The following is a 16,612-nucleotide window of genomic DNA, read 5'->3' on the forward strand; positions in this document are numbered from 1 at the left end:
CTTTAAGTTAACAAGATTTTTGGTACATTAACCAAACATGTCTTTTACTCTCTGGTTAAATAATCAGACACGTTTGGTTAGTCTACCAAAAATCTTGTAAACTTAAACAGAATTCGGATTACTTCAGTCGGAATTTCTGGATCGTTCATATTCGACCAGATATTTGGTTAATTCAACCAAATTTTTTTTTCCGTGTAAGACAGAAGACGCGGGCAGCGATGCAATATATTTTTGCAAGGTATGCCAGATCATTTATTATACAAGAGGTTCCCGTTTTTAATCCTATAGTCGTCGCATGGAATCTTTAAGAGAATATTATATCCAAAATAGTCTTTTCTTATATTTCACATAAACCCAAAAATCTGATTAAACAAAAAAATATTTAAGTTTTCAACATAAAAGATATAAAATAATTTTTTATATTAGGATCTCTCAAGATCCCATGTATCGACTCGTGTTCGAAAAGTAGCGTGACGACTATAGGGTTAACGGGTCTCTGCGTGTGTGTGTTGTGTGTGTGTGTGTGTGTGTGTGTGTGACGCAAACTTACCGGAAAAAAAAGATACCCGAGTCGAAACCTAGGCCGGCATTCGAAGTCATTTATTATTGAACAAGTTATAGCTTCGTGAAAATTTCTAATTATTCGTTTTCACCTACATTTGAGTTTATTTTATACAATAAGAAATATTTTGATCCAAGTAGCCAAATAATGTGCTACGAATATATAAATCTATAATTAATTATATTCTCAATCAAAGATCTCAAATGAATTCACGACTGTGAATGCCGGTCTTGGGGCCTAATATAAATCTAATGCAAGTGCTGATTTTTATGTCTAATAATGCTCCTTTGTTCGCGATTCCAATCTTGTTTGCATTTGTCAGCGCTTTTTTTGCTTAGCTTTATTATTGTACCGATTTCAAATCTAAAATTCCTATTGATAAACAGCATTATTGGACACATAACTGTTATTTTTTCCTTTACAGTTTCATATCAGTTCTTTTAAGAGCTACAGATCTCATCAAAACTTCTAAAAAAAAGGAAAGAACAATTAGGAAAAGATGAGATTGTTTTGTTTTCTTCTAACCATTTATCCAATTATTAAATAATTCAATATTCGCTTATCGATATAAATTTTTGGCGGAGCGAGATGCATCGGGGAAGTTCGATGGCTACTTGAGCTACGTGTTAAAGTAGATGCTGAGGATGCTTGTAATTTATGTTTTAATTTCATTTCAAAACCGCCGAATAACATACATAATTGTACGAATACAGCTACACTTTGTTCGAATATAGAGCCGCATTTCGCTCATTTTCTATCGTGTGTTTTTACATTTGTAAAAACGTATTGAACTAATGAACGTATTGAACTTTTTGGAACACAGTGGCTTCACCGTGAGATCTATTAAAACCAAATCATAAGCATAATGATCTCGCAACGAAACCACCACTCAGTCTATGCATAGTGATGCATTCTACCGGTTTTTTGTGTTACTTGTAGTATTAGTTTGAGCGTTTATTTGGTAAAAATAGGAAAATAGAAAAAAATTAATTTCGAAAGGTGAATGATTTCTTGAGTTGTCATTTATAGACATGACATAAATATTTTATTCGAATTTTAAAAGTCCTTGCTTCGACAGATTAATATAAAATAATGCCATATTTTGTTATCGAGTAATTAGCGAATAATAGTTGATTGTGTTATTGATTTACACAAACTTTGTACGTTTCTTGAGCTTTTGACAGCAAAGTAAGACGATTATCACGAATGACAGTGAGCGAGTGTTGGTTTTGTGCATTCGGGTACTTTCTCGATATTTTTTCCGCGGAGCGTGATCTCATAGGAAATGACAACAAAAAAGAATGAGTCTGATTGTGCCGTGCGCGCCTCTCTAGATATTGTCATTTTGTTCGAAAACATTAAAATGAACATCGGATCTCGAGTCTTTACACGGAAAAAATAGTTTAGTTGGGTTAACTTTCTGGTAAAACATGACCGTTTAAAGTTACCAGAATTTTGTTCAAATGAACAAGATTTCTGGTTAACAGAATTGATTAGTTGAACAGAATTTTGAGATAACTTCAACTGAAATTTTCGGGAAAAAAATTTTTGTTCAATATCTTACAAACAATTGCATTAATTCAACTGAACGTTTTTTCAACTGAACGTATATTGTTGAATTGTGACTATTCTGAGCAATTCACAAAGTACGGAAGAAATTCTATTAAAAATATTGAGATAATATCAAACATTAAATAATTAATAAATAATTAGAAAAAGAATTTTATAATATAATGAGAATAATTAAAGTAAATTTCGAATATTAAATAATTCTTAAACGAATGCTTCTTGAGCTTCTTTAACGTGGAGAAAACGACAGTAAACAATCATCTGCAGCATCAAGGTAGGTCAATAGTTTGTACATCTCGAGATTTTTCATTGACTCTTCAAATTCAATGGAATTTGCAGGGTCAATGTAGAATCGAAATTTCTACTCGGGTAGATATAATTCGAATGAGAAAACTATAAAACTTGTCTCATGTGAGATACTTAGATTTTCATTCAGAGTTAGATTCATATTTTTTAGTTAAATTATATCATATATATGACATTTATATCTGTAATCGCGATTCAATTGAAAATCTTTCATCTAATTTTGAATTTAGATCTGAGTATCTCACTTGAGACGAGTTTTAAAAATAACAACTACTGGTTTATATATAAAAATATATGGTGGCAATTATGTGTGTGTGTGTAGGTGAGATACTTAACGAGTTTTACGAGTAGAATTAATGTATATAGTTCAATACACTATTTTGCAGTTATTGCAACTAAAGCTGAATGTTTACGCGAGAATTACATATTTACTGTATAGTTCTTGTAGCCATTCAGCTTTAAATGCATTAATTACAAAATAATTTATTAAACTATATATATTTATTCTATAATTATTATTATATTATTACTATAATAGATAATTATATTTATATAATCATATTATTATATATATTAAATAATAAAATTCGGCAAAACTCGTATAGTTGTCTATATAGTCACCACCATCGTTCTGAATGTCACCACTTTTGTTCTGAATGTATTGATTCAGATATTACACCTAAATGTGCATCTCAAAAATCCAATCCATTATTTACTGATATTTCGAAACGTTCGTGCAATAATCTGCTGTTCATTGTGCTATTGTTCGCCCGCTCAGAAAGCAGCCGCGCAATTATCTCGTCTCTCGAGTTCCCGATTGAAGTGAGCGTTCTGACAGCTTTACGGCGCGTTCGATAGCTGTGCGGCGCGCAACAGTCGCGAAGTTTTCCTCGACGCGTCGATTCTTAAGGCGCGAAGGGGCCTGCGACCCGCTTTTCCCGCTTTCCACTGCGCGCTTGAACCCGCCGACGAGGAATTCGCGAAATTTCACGGGGGACACCACGGCGGTTCGCGATCACGAGCGGCAGCGCGCGCATCGAAATCATCGATAACCGGATAACCGATAATCGACGGACACTCGATGTAGCAAAAACCCGTAATCGCCAGGGCCCGATTCCCGGTCGTCCACCGAAGTAGGACAAATAAGCAGTGGGTTATTATCAAGTCGGCCCTTCCATAAATGGAGAGACGGCATTCACGGCGTGACGGTGAACTACTCCGGCGTGCGTGCGTGCGTGCGTGAGTTCTCGGAGCGCGTAGCGATGTGTACTTGACCGAGTACTCATTCAGGATATTACCGAAATGCATTTCCCACACGTGAGGGGCACCGCTTTCCGGCCGATTCGTGTGTACTCGTACGGAACGGTAAAGCGTCAGGTGGTGTCCTCCGTATGGCAGTCCCATTTTTCTCTCAAATCGAATACTGAGAGAAATTATCCGATAAGAAATTAACAAATGGATATATCCGATCAAAATACCAATGAATTTTTTTTTGTATCTGATCAGGAAACATCCGATGAAAAATATGGGTTCATAATTTTTTGCTTTATCTGATGAAATGCCATTATGATCGAAAGTATCCGGTTAAATTTAATCGGATATTCTGATCGGATATAAAAATTAATCGGTGTTTTGATCGGAAATATCCGTTAACTTTTATCAAATAATTTCTCTCGGTGAAGTTAAGGATATATTGCCTGTATTTCTTTAAAATAATGAGAAATTTTGAGAAAATTAGAGATTAATCTGTGATCACAAACAATTTGACATTGATTCGGAGTCTGAGTCAAAAGTTATTGCCCTCCACTTTGAAGTGTAAGTCCATATAATAAATATGGTGACGTCAAGTGACGTTTTGATGGTGCATTAATGACACCTCTAACGTCAATAATACGTTATAATACTTCATTAATGTCACTTGACGTCACCTTGCTACTTGGGAGTACTTTAAACCGTGCTGTTATGGAAATATATGATGTTCCTATTTTTAGTAGAGGAAAAGACTTAAGAAATGATTAAAAATAATTAAGAAATGGTGACAAGAATCTCAATTTCCTTATATACATGTACCTTAAATATTCAAAATAACGTATGCAAAATTTCATTATGGAATAATAGTTTAAAAGTCAGCAATAATATAGAATAAAGTAAATGTGTGAATTATAAAAATGTAATGTTAAAGTAGAAATATATTGCTATTCAACTATATCGTATGCAGAGTGAATCACGTAATGTTAGATTCTATAAATATCTATTGTTTTTTGTATTAGAGGAAAAAATATTGTAAGGAATAAATTGTGCAGCGAGGAAGAATAAATATCGTGGTCACAACTCTTTCAACCACACAATTTATTCCTTACATATTTTCCTTTAATAAAAAAAAAGAACAATAGAGATATTTCAGAATCCAACCTAATCCAAATTAGGTAATTTACTTTGTTAAGTGTTTCACACATACGTTTCCACAGAGAATATAAATATCAGCGAATTTTTAATTTTGTATGACTTTATACAGAGATTATACGAGCGATACACCCTCAAATTGAATCGTAACGACGGCAGTTTCAGTTACTTCCGGTTGTGTCGTCGCTGTCACAAAACGCGATAATTGGTTTGGACAAGTGAGTGACGCGAGACTGATGTCAGCAGCGGCGGCGACGAAGTTAATTCGGCTGCTCGGCGATTTTCGGTCGCAGCTGCGTCATCCCTTCGAAGTCCGCGAGAGTCCGAATTGACGCTTCGAGGCTGAGAGGAAGGAATCGCATGGCGCGGGAAGGATCGCCGAGACGCGTTATGAATCGGCGATAAAGCGCGCGATATCCCGACTTTTCTTTCCTTTTCTTTCGCGTGCGTTGAGTCGGGATTAATGCGAGCCGCGGTAAATGATCAACCGCCTCCAGATACCGTAGAATAAAACAATTACATGCCCACCGAGAGAGGCCTTTATAGATCGTTACTCTCGGTTGCGAGAGATTGCCGATCGCGGGGCCCGATAAAATTCAAGTTTCGTTAGGCAGCGGGGAACGCGGTATCGCGTTCGCGTCCACGTTGTCGCTCGGCTGACTCCAACGTTGTCCGTGCGTCGCGTACGAAGGGTACTTACGAGGGCCTTGACCGACACCCCGGCGAAGACGAGCGCGTCTTTGGTGTACCTCGAGTAACCCTGCTCGCATACTCTCAGATCACCCATCGACCTTGCTTTCTACGAGCGGCGAGAGAGCGTCAACGAGAATTCAGATTAGCGGTGAGTCGTGGATCGTCTCGGGAGACGTGAGCTCTGTGAAATATATACAGGGTGGCCCATATAACTCTTTACAACTTGATATCTCAGAAATTGAGAAAGTGATAGAAAAGTGTTTTCAATAAAAGGATATCGAGGAAAGATAGTAGTATCTATTTGACCTTAGAATGACGTTTAAAGTCCCTGTCGAAGTCAATTTTAATTTTTCAAATGGAATTATATGGTTTTTTTAGCATAAATCCATTCCTCCTATCATTCTGCATACAAAAGTATTCGAATAAAATCATCGAAAAGTGAATACTTTCTACGTCATTTTACATGTTATCCTGTTATTTTTCAATATGAAATATCTCTTATATTATTCACTTTCCGATCACTTTATCTTAATATTTTTATATGTGAAATAACCGGTAAACTCGATTGTAAAAAATTATACGAAAACGTTAAATAAAATTCCATGCATTTTACGAATTCACTGATACAACAGTGTGCAAAGATTAATATCACCAATTAATTTCTCTGGATATTTTACAAAAGTATTGAGGTGAGGTGGTCGAAATGTGAACAGTTTACAAAATATCTCATGTTTTGTATTGAATAATGATAGAATAAAATATAAAATATCTCTGGAAGCATTCATTTTTTGATGATTTTATCATAATACTTTTGTACGCAGAATGACTAGAGGAATCGATTTATGCCGAAAAAACTACATGATTCTATTTAAAAAATTACAATTAATCTTGACAGAGATTTTCAACGTCATTCTAAGATTAAACAGATGTTACCATCTTTTTCCCTCTCGATATCCTACAACTTTTGTTGGGAACTTTTTCATACCTTTCATGATTTCTGAGATATCAAGCTATAAAAAGTTAGGTGAGTCATCTTGTATATTGGTCGCAAGTGGCGTTGAGGGTGGAAAGAGGAGCAGGAGACTCGTCTGGTTGGCGAAGTGAAAGAAAAAACTTCGACAATCGGCCGAGAAGCTTCTCGTAAATTGCATCGATGATGGAAGTTCTTCCGCGTCACGCGCGGAATTTCTTGGCAAAGTTGAATACGTGTGTAATTTTTCTTTCGATTTTGGTGCACGACACACCTCGCTGTCCGTTCTTTGCCGACAGCATTTCGTCGCAATTGTGCTGCGTCGCGAGGGAAATGGAGGTGACTCGCGTGTTTGGAAGAATGAGTAATTATCGGAAGCCACGCGCGTCACAGAACTCACGTTCTATATTAGTATTACGCTATTAGAATTAATTGTCCCGAATCGGCATCCGGATAACATTATCGCCACGTCAGCAAACGTCGTGAAGCAAACGTCGCAAGTGGCTCATGCAATAACCAAAGTTAAGTAATGTCGCACACGCTGCGCCGGAAACCAATTTTTGCGACATCGTTAATAAGCGTTCGCATGCTCGCAAATTCTGCCTATGCAGCAACGATCGATACTTGTTGGCTACGTTACTACGAGAATAATTAGCTTGGCGAAAACAATTCTAGGAACATCGACTCATTCGTGAACATTCGTAATCCACGTCGAGAAAACGGGCATGAGCATTCGTCTAAATCGGCACGTTTGTTAGACCGGCCATTATCATTGTCAACTGTGAGACGACAAGACATATTCGATGTGCACGAACACACACAACAGAGAAAAGCATTCGAGATGCGCAACGCGGACGAGAATTAAGTAGAGCATACAAACCTCCTCGGTTTCCATCGCGTGATTCGTTTTCCCGAATGCCGTCTGATCGCCGTCGCTCATGTTCGAGATGTCGCCAAAGCTGCGACACTGTTAGTGACAAAATACATCTGACAAATGTATCAGCTATTATCGAAGCTATTATTTGCGGCGAAAGCGCATAAAATTACTGATCTTATCGATAAGGGAAAAGGAACGGAAGGAAAGGAAACTACGAGAAACCTTTCCTTCCGCACTCAGAAAAAGAAACACGGCGGTGGTGACTATATAGATGACAACTGTACGAGTTTTATATCTAAAATTAATTTATATATGGTTTAATAAACTATATTTTGTAGTTTTTTATATTGCACATGCAAGTAAAGTTGGACGATTACAAGTGTATAAATTTCTCTTAATTATTCAGTTTTAATTGTAACAACTACATAATAGTTTATTAAACTATATGGACAAAGAAATACTTGAGGATTTATTTGTAGGATATAAAATTTATTTCACAGAAATAAACTTTATTTCGCAGAAATAAACTTTGTTTCTCAGAAATAAACTTTATATTTCACAAATAAATTTCCAAGTATTCTTTTCTCAATGCAGGAGAGCTTTATACTGTAAAAAATATTTGAAAATTTATTTTGTAGGATGTAAAGTTCATTCACAGAGAGAAATAAATTTAATTTCACAGAAGTAAACTTATGATATTTCACAAATAAAATTTCAAGAATTTTTTCCTAGTATGTATATATTAGGTTGTGCAATAAGTAATTTCGAATTTCTTTATGTAAAATATGAAATGTTTGTATTTTTATGTTGCTGTAATTTTGTGAAATAATACATGGATCTATGATCTTCTGTCATTCTTCGCATATACATTTCCATGAAATTGTAACAGCATAAAAATATGGTGATTTCATTTTATCTAAAAAATTCGAGATTGTGTGCTTATTGTAAAACTCAATATACTAATTATAATTCTACATATACAAAAACTCGCATATTTGTCACCTACATAGTTGTCACCACCGAATCTCTTCTCCGAGTAATACAGTCCACGGGAAGGAGACTCGACGGTGGTACAAATGAGTTGGTCTCTCGTGTGCGAGGAGTGTCTTCTTCTCGCGTACTTCACCGTACATAGTAGACGCGAATGTAGTCCGCCATGTAATCATTACTTACTAATTGCTTGATGGACACGCCGGTCGCGATGCGTTCTCTGCACAACTTCTCCTGGTCGCTACGACTCGTCTCCGTGACATAGTTCTGTGTCTGCATGCGCAGAAAGAAAAGACACAATGCAGGCGAGTTAGTGTACATGCGACAACGTGTTATTATATTCGTGCGTTTTTCTCTCTCTTTGTTCTTTCGTTTGTATGTTACGCGAATCCACCGATCGTTGAACTAACGCGCGGAGCGCTTGGGGCGAAGAAAGAGGTACTCGTATGGAGAGATATCCAAAGTGTTTCCCCGTGTAATTCCGTTTTGAGATATTAGACGCTTGCAAAAGTTCGTCGTATTTTCGGACATACTTATTTTATTAACAGTTATGAAACATCACATGTGTCATGTTCAAAGTATCCGCCATCATCGATCGTCACTTTCTGTCACTCTTCAGGTAATCGACTGTTTCTGCATAAAAAGATATTTTCGTCTGCGAAATAATTCCTTCTTTAACCGATTAAAAAAAGAAACCAACTTTTAATAAATAATTTGAAAATAGAAAATAAAAAATATAAAAAAGATAAATCTTTTAAAAACACCTCAAGAATCCTAAAGAATATAAAATAATACTGAATCAATGTTCCTATAACCCTATCCTAATATTATAATGATATTAGAAGCCGGTGTGAAAAAGTCAAATTTTTTAAGCAGGTAACCAATCATAATTGTAGAATAAGGAGGAAATAAATAGGAAAGAGATATAATTATTCAGTCAATCGGTTAAAGTTTCGTTCCGACTTCTAATATCGTTAGAATATTAGAATAGGATTATAAATATATAGGAATATTGATTTAAATTATTTTATGCTTTTTTAGAATTTTTGGGGGTTTCTAATTGTTTAAGTTTTATTTTTTTTAAGACAATGCAACTAATCCAAACTAACAAACTAACTAACAAACTTTTGCATATCCCTGGTAGAATATTTTTTTTTATTTCTATTTAACTATCCCCAGATAGACTTTCATGATTATCACGACATGATACAATCGATAATGGAAACTTTACTATTCTTTTAATTACATTTGCGAAGTAAGTACAAAGTAATTATTAAATTCAAATCATACAATAAAGATTTTTTGTTACATTGATGCAGCAACAAATTTACTAAGAAATCACACACTTAAATTTTCAAATTTGCGTTTATCACGACATATTCTTTGGGGCAAATTTTAATCATTTTTTTCGTATTCTTTTCGTATTTCTATTTCTATGTGACAAATATGAGTAATCTGATAAGACATAAAAGATTCAACGTTGCTGAATTTCGTGATTTAATGTACTTAAAGTTACTGCGTGTAAAATTTGCGTACATCAGTCTATCGGGAATGGTATAGATTGCGTTATCAATCCCAATCTGCTTTGGTTTCGAGTTCAAGGGAAAACGAGTCCTCTCTTTGGGTTTATTTCTGCAAAGAGTGAGAAAGCCGGCCGGTCACTTCTCGTTGGGTTCACGTTAAAAAAAGCGCTATTTTAATATTCGCTCATTCTCGCGCACTCGCTCATTCGCAGTGTTACGTCGCGCACGCAATTTCCGAAAGTGACAACATAATTTCGCGGACTCGAGAGAGCCCGCGCTTAATTAGACAGCGCGCCACGCGCGCGAAGTAACTTTTAATTGCTTAATGGAGCGATCGTACGCCAGCTGCGCTCGCCGCTAATTATTTAGAGCCGTGCCGGCCATTATCTCAGGAATCACATCTAGTAGATCACCTCGGTGGCCCGAGGTGAGCGGCCAGCGGGATAAATCTCGTGCACGCGAGCCGCGTCTAATTCATCGGTCGGCCGAGAGCGAGAGCCGCGCGCCGCGAAATGGTACTTGCGTCGCGCGGAGCACGTGTACGCAACGTGCGGACACGTCGCCGGGGAAACGGAGAAATTGCGAGGGGGGCAGGAACGCCCGAGGATACGGGCTCGTTGCGCAAGACCCCCGCCAAATGTCAAAGGCGTACTCCGCGGCGAATTCTCAGCGGATCTGAGAAGACGGAAAAAACGCGATCGCGAGTCGCGCCGAATGTCGCAGGTTAATTGGCGCGCGAGGCGTGTAATGATACACTGAATACTTGGAAATTTGTCGGATACAAAGTTTATTTATAGAAGTAAACGTATCCCACGGATAAATTTTGAAATATTCCCTTTTTCAGTACACCGAAAAAAAATACTTGAAAATTTATTTGTGGGATATAAAGTTTGTTCATAGAAATAAGCTTGGTTTCACAGAAATAAATTTTATATCCCATAAATATTAAAATATTTCTTCTCGGCGCACTGAAAAATAACACTTGAAAATTTATTTGGAACATACATTTTTTTTCCACAGAAATAAACTTTGTTTTATAGAAATAAATTTTATATTTCACAAATAAATTTTGAAATCTTTTTCTCAGTGCATTGGGAAAAAAAGTATTAGAAAATTTACTTGTGGGATATAAAGTTTATTTATAGAAAAATAGATTTGATTTCACAGAAATAAACTTCATCTCACAGAAATAAACTTTATCTCACAAAAATAAACTTTATTTCACAAAAATGAACTTCATATTCCACGAATAAATTTCCAAGTATTTTTTCCTCAATATATCATCGACGAGGCTTTGGGTCAAAGATTAAGTAATATCGCAGCTACAATAATTATTGCGGCGCGCACAGTCGCCAGCTAGTTAGTCGGTTAGTCATTTTTCAGACCGTACACACTTGAGCGCAACTTACCAGCGACTTGACGTTGACGTTCGATAGATCGTCCTCGTCGGAGAAATCGATCATCTCCGAGTGCGTTCGCTGAGTACCCGTGTGCATGCTTGCGTCACGTAAACTACAGTTCTGAATGGGGGAAAAAAAGAAAAAAAACACAAACACACTGAGCACACATGCAACGAGTGATTAATGTGCGCGCGCGTCTACACTAATTTGCGTCGTTAGTCGTGGCGGTGGTACAGAGTGTCAAAAAGCGGCAACTAATTATCGTATGTAAAAAAACTTCCGCACTTCCGAGATGTGTATGAGAGATGAAGGAATTGCTAGCGCGCGCGTGAGAGAGAGAGAGAGAGAGAGAGAGAGAGAGAGAGAAAGAGAGAGAAAGAGAAAGAGAGATTGTACGGAAGAGTCGCGTTCCAATTGCTCAATCATGTTATTTCGTACGTCGCTTTATGAGATGAAGTAAAGTCCGGATTATTATCTCTCAATTAAAATAAAATTCGCCGTGTGTCTCTATGTGTGCGTATACATGCAGGATGTGCTCGCGAAGATGTTCTTCGCGTTACCCGTTGCTCGTGAATTCCTCGATCGATTCGAAACGGGTTGTACAATTAAATAGCATCGTGCAAAAAACAAACCGATGGTAAAATGAAGAAAAAGAATCATGATGAAGCGAAAGAATATATTTAACTCAACTGGCAACACGAGACGCGACTTTGCATTTTAAACGTAAATCACTCCGACTCAGTTATCCGGCAGTGTAGACTCGGATATTATCCTATCGGATAACGGAATGAACAGAATAAGCAATTTTTGCATAATATCGCTCGATTGCTTCCTTCCCGAGCGGCGTCGTCGCATGCTGGACGACCCGAGAAGTAAAAGCTGCAATGATACCCAGATAGACTCGGTTGATTATCACAACGTGTGAGGCAATCAATGGTAGAAATTTTACGATTTTTTTTTAATTACGTTAATGAACGATATATACTGTACTGAATGAATCAGTAAATTTATATCGTACAATGATGTAATTTTCGTGTTATATTGAGGCAGAGCAACAAATTTACTAAAAATTATAGATCTTTACACTAAATTTTATATTACATTATTGTTTAGAGCAAATTTTTATTATTTTTCTCGTGTTTCTTTTGTATTCCTTTTTCAGGTCGTGTGATCTATATTTATCATATAAAATATTTTATGTAATAAATATTAATACGGGGAAAGTTTTATAGTAAAAGTATACTGAGAGAGAAAAAATCTAAAAAATAAATAAATAAATAAATAAATAAATAAATATATATATATATACATACACTATTCTTCGTGTGTATATTTGAAGGTATGAGGTATGTAACTTTTACAAATCAAATAGTAAAATTGTTGCTAACTCTATGTATGCACCTATCTGGGTAGTTACAGCAAGAGAGGAAATGTCGCGAGGAGAGCAGATCTCGATCGATATCGCTCACACGCACGCATGCACGCGTGCTCCACTTAGCGCGGCGATATCGGTCGCGATCGCGTATCAGATCGCGAAGCGACAGGTAATAGAAAACCCGCTCCTATCTGTGCCGCCGATCCGGAAAAGCTAGCCGGATTAATCGGCCATATGCAGATGAAGGGACCAAAAGCGAGCTTCCGGTTTTCACCGGTGGCGCGAATGCGCCTGTTGCCGCCGCCGGCGGGCAACCAGGCAAAGTGCTAATTAACGTGATAACGGTTCCACGCACGGTGATTTTATACCGGCGCGTCTCGTGCCACTCAGCTGTGGACCACCTTCAATTATGTTGCCCGATGATAGCGGCGCGAACGTCTTTTATCAGGGATAAAAGGAATCGATACGCGCACGTTGACACATTTTCGCCTGCGCGTGCCGATAATTAACACCCTGCAAGCGACGAACAAAAGCAGTATGCGAGTCGCGTGTGAAACTTACAGGATGTTCCAGAATTTTATTCCGGCTTTTTTGCCCAAGTCGCGAATTCTCTCTAAACTTCTTGGGATGACATCTCTCCCTTACTCCTTCCCCTCTCTCTCTCTCTCTCTCTCTCTCTCTCTTTCTCTCTTTCTCTCTCTCTCTCTCTCAAAGTAGAATAATCGAATTCAAGTGATTTTCCACTCATGTAGATCGAATTCTTCACTCCGAATCTTTGAGTGAATGTCTTCACTCGAAATTAAAGAATGAATTCGATGTGCTTCACTGTGGGAAGAATATTCATATATAAAAAAAGAATTGTAGTTGCAAGATGCTATTTCCTGTAATCCCATATTCTGAACAAAAACTTTTTCCGGAAGACTATTCTTCTTCTAATGAAGCCGTTAATTGGAAATTTGCTAAATGTGATTTTAATGTTTTCTCTTTCAAATTAAGAGGAATATATTTACTTGAAGTAGAATTACTAGAAGAAATTTCTATTAGAAACAAGATTTGTACTGTAAATAAAAACCGAAATTCTCTTAATTTTAAGAATATATGTAGTTCCAAAAGAATTCTCTTGAGGTTACATATACACCGAGAACACATTAAATATTTAAAAATTTAATATGAGATATAAAATTTATTCACAGAAATAAATTATATATTCCACAAATAAATTTTCAAGTATTTTTTCTCGGCGTACGAATAAAATCCTCTAAGATTCAGAGGGTTCCGCTATAAGCACAGGAGATTATATATTTTTTTAGTACACTTTCTCTCTTCTTCTCCCTTTCCCTTTCTCTCTTTCAATCAGTTGAAACATTCACTCATTTGAAGTCAGAATCCACTCTAAGCTCGAGTGAAACATTGACTTTTGCGATTTCGAGTGGCAATATTTTCACTGCTGCTTCGAGTGAAAATATTGCCACTTCCTCGTTTCGGGTGAGATTGCACTCTGAGAAATTTAGAGAGTTTCATGTGATCATTCGCAATCGTCTTATTCGACGGAGATATCGATGCGTGGGTAAGAAGGTTGCGGACATACGACGGACGTCAGTGGCTCGCGGAGGTTTTGATTTTTCTTTATCATTTTTTTTTTGACTTTTTCTTAACACGTTGAACACCGCGATGATCACCGTGATATTGACCTGCCTCATTAAGTCCCACAGAAAGTATAATTAATCGCAAATCAAAAGAAAACGAACGGTTGTGCGGTCACTGAAGAGCCAGTAGTGCGCGATAAGAGATACATGCGCATCGAATTACAATTATTCGCCGTATTTTTAGTAATATCCAATCGCCTGTTAAACTCTTATACACATTAGCCGGCAGGGTAGCCTCGGCATGCGATGTGTAACCGGGTTATTAGAACAGAATGGTCTAACTATACGCATTATTGATTCATTATTTATTGATTATTCAGAGAAGCGAGAACGATGTGTCAAAGCAATAATCCGTCACTGCGATAGCTTGACGTCAATGTCTAGAAACCAAGTAACCCAATTACATACGCCACGTATTAAGGCTACCCTGCCGGTTAATGTACAGTGGGTTACAAAACAGTTTAGACATAACGAAGTTGGCAGCTCACCAAACTGTCAAAATTGAGAGTCATCACTGCGTTGATGGGCTTGCCCAGTAATTATATCGTTAATTACTAATTTAAACTACCTGGCGTTGCCCAGGCTTTTTATATCTGGAACATTTAAGTTTAGAGTCACAAGGGAATGAAATCATGGAGAGAAGTGCCCACAGATTTCACATGGTAGCCTATTTACATTATACATTTTTCGCAGGATTCTAGAGAATATGCAAAATTTGGTCCAGATCGGTTAAAGTGTTTTTTTAAGAATTAATATATTGAGGAAAAAATATTTGAAAATTTATTTGTGAAGTATATTTCTGCGAAATAAACTTAATACCCCACAAATAAATTTTCAAGTATTCTTTTTCTCAATATATTAACTTCTAAAAATTCCTAAATATCCGTGAAATAAATTTTGTATCTCACAGATAAATTTTCAAGTAATTTTTTTTCAATATAGAGAACATACAGACAAATATTCTATTTTATATACATAGTTATTATTATTAATTATTATTAGTATTCGTATTATATTTATTATTATATATTTTGCGTTCTCGATTATATTATTGGTCATATCATTATCGTGTAAGTCTATTCACAATGATTCTCAGTTTTGACTGTTGAGCTGTCAACTTCATAGTGTTCATAGTAAAGTCCGGTTGCATCAACATTATTTTGGTTTTAAGTGAGACTTACACATGTGTCTATTTTTATCTTTCTTTCTAAATAAAGACAGGCGCATATTTCAGTCTCGCTCAAAGCCAAAATAACGTTGATGCAATCGGGCCGTTTTGCAACCCGCTGTACACCGAGTGGAAGTCAGTGCGGCGATCAACGTGTTAATCATCAGCTCGACGCGAGCTTATTCAATTTGGAATTTCGACTCGACGTCCAGTCGGAGTTTCGTTCAGGTCGGGCGAATCGTCGCCGATTGGCGATTAGAGGATAGATGAAAGGATGGCTGCGGGACATCCTGTATGACACACGCATACACACACGCGCATACGCGGCACACATACACGCGCTTGTGTCCATAGATGATTTATAACTCACCACGGAGATGTTCTCCTTCTCGAGATCGCTCTTCTTGCTCTTCTTGGTTTTCTTTGTGCGCGGCGTAAGGTTCGGCGAGGTGGCATCGTTACCAGCGACGCCCTCGATCTTCTTCTTCTTCGTTTTGGTCCCGCCCTTGGAGGAGGTCACCACGGTGGAGCTGGTGGTCACCGTCTCCTCGCGGCTCTCGCTCTGTGAAGAAATGAAACAGAGAAGCGGGCTTTTATTGCATCCGAAATGTCTCCAGGAGAGACTATGTTCTCCTGCAATGGCTTTTCTTTCTCCTCCACTGCCCGCCCCGCCGCATAACCCTTTCCGCGTTTACGCTTAGGAGCGGCCGACCTAAAACGGCAACTCGATAGTTGCCCTCGCCGGAGACAACGAGTCTCCTTCGTGAGCACCGTAGGTGGGCGCGCGTACGGTTGTCCCCTAGAAAGGAATATAAAGGCTCCCAGGAACTAGATTTAGCGTGCCGCTATTGTGCCGCCGAGACTCAATGGACTTTATAGTGCACGTCGGGCCGGGTGAGAGATGTGTGGTCTCTCTGCGGTGTGGGACACGGAAGTTTTGCGTTTGCCTAATGAACGTGATTTGTAGGAAATCATATTGATTTCACCGTATTGTGACGTAATCTCGCTCGCCGCACCGGTAAAGGTGCACCGCGATCGGTGTAGGGTAATTAGCGGGCCGCCGATTAACGTCGCTTCCCGCACAGGGGAGTCAAATGAAATTTCAGGCTTAGAAAAAGCTGCAGCTTCGA

General features: G+C 37.7%; 1 protein-coding gene across 12 annotated transcripts in view; it reads right to left on the bottom strand.

The window, feature by feature from the left end:
• Positions 1 to 16,612, bottom strand: part of LOC116846087 — a 126,704-nt gene that overhangs the window by 39,564 nt on the left and 70,528 nt on the right. For 6 of the 12 annotated variants that reach the window (XM_032819494.1, XM_032819493.1, XM_032819495.1 and 3 more), the window contains exons 3-7: positions 15,853 to 16,044; positions 11,303 to 11,413; positions 8,554 to 8,643; positions 7,384 to 7,470; positions 5,541 to 5,639 (exon numbers count right to left, since the gene is read on the bottom strand). In XM_032819494.1, the coding sequence (XP_032675385.1) occupies positions 5,541 to 5,639; positions 7,384 to 7,470; positions 8,554 to 8,643; positions 11,303 to 11,413; positions 15,853 to 16,044 (579 nt within the window). The remainder of the gene's footprint in view (positions 1 to 5,540; positions 5,640 to 7,383; positions 7,471 to 8,553; positions 8,644 to 11,302; positions 11,414 to 15,852; positions 16,045 to 16,612) is intronic. The other 6 variants (XM_032819496.1, XM_032819500.1, XM_032819497.1 and 3 more) reach the window with 5 other exon arrangements.

Source organism: Odontomachus brunneus, unplaced genomic scaffold (assembly GCF_010583005.1).
Source record: "Odontomachus brunneus isolate Ranch 3 - 2012 unplaced genomic scaffold, Obru_v1 Obru_scaffold_060, whole genome shotgun sequence".
Taxonomy (NCBI): Eukaryota; Metazoa; Arthropoda; class Insecta; order Hymenoptera; family Formicidae; genus Odontomachus; species Odontomachus brunneus.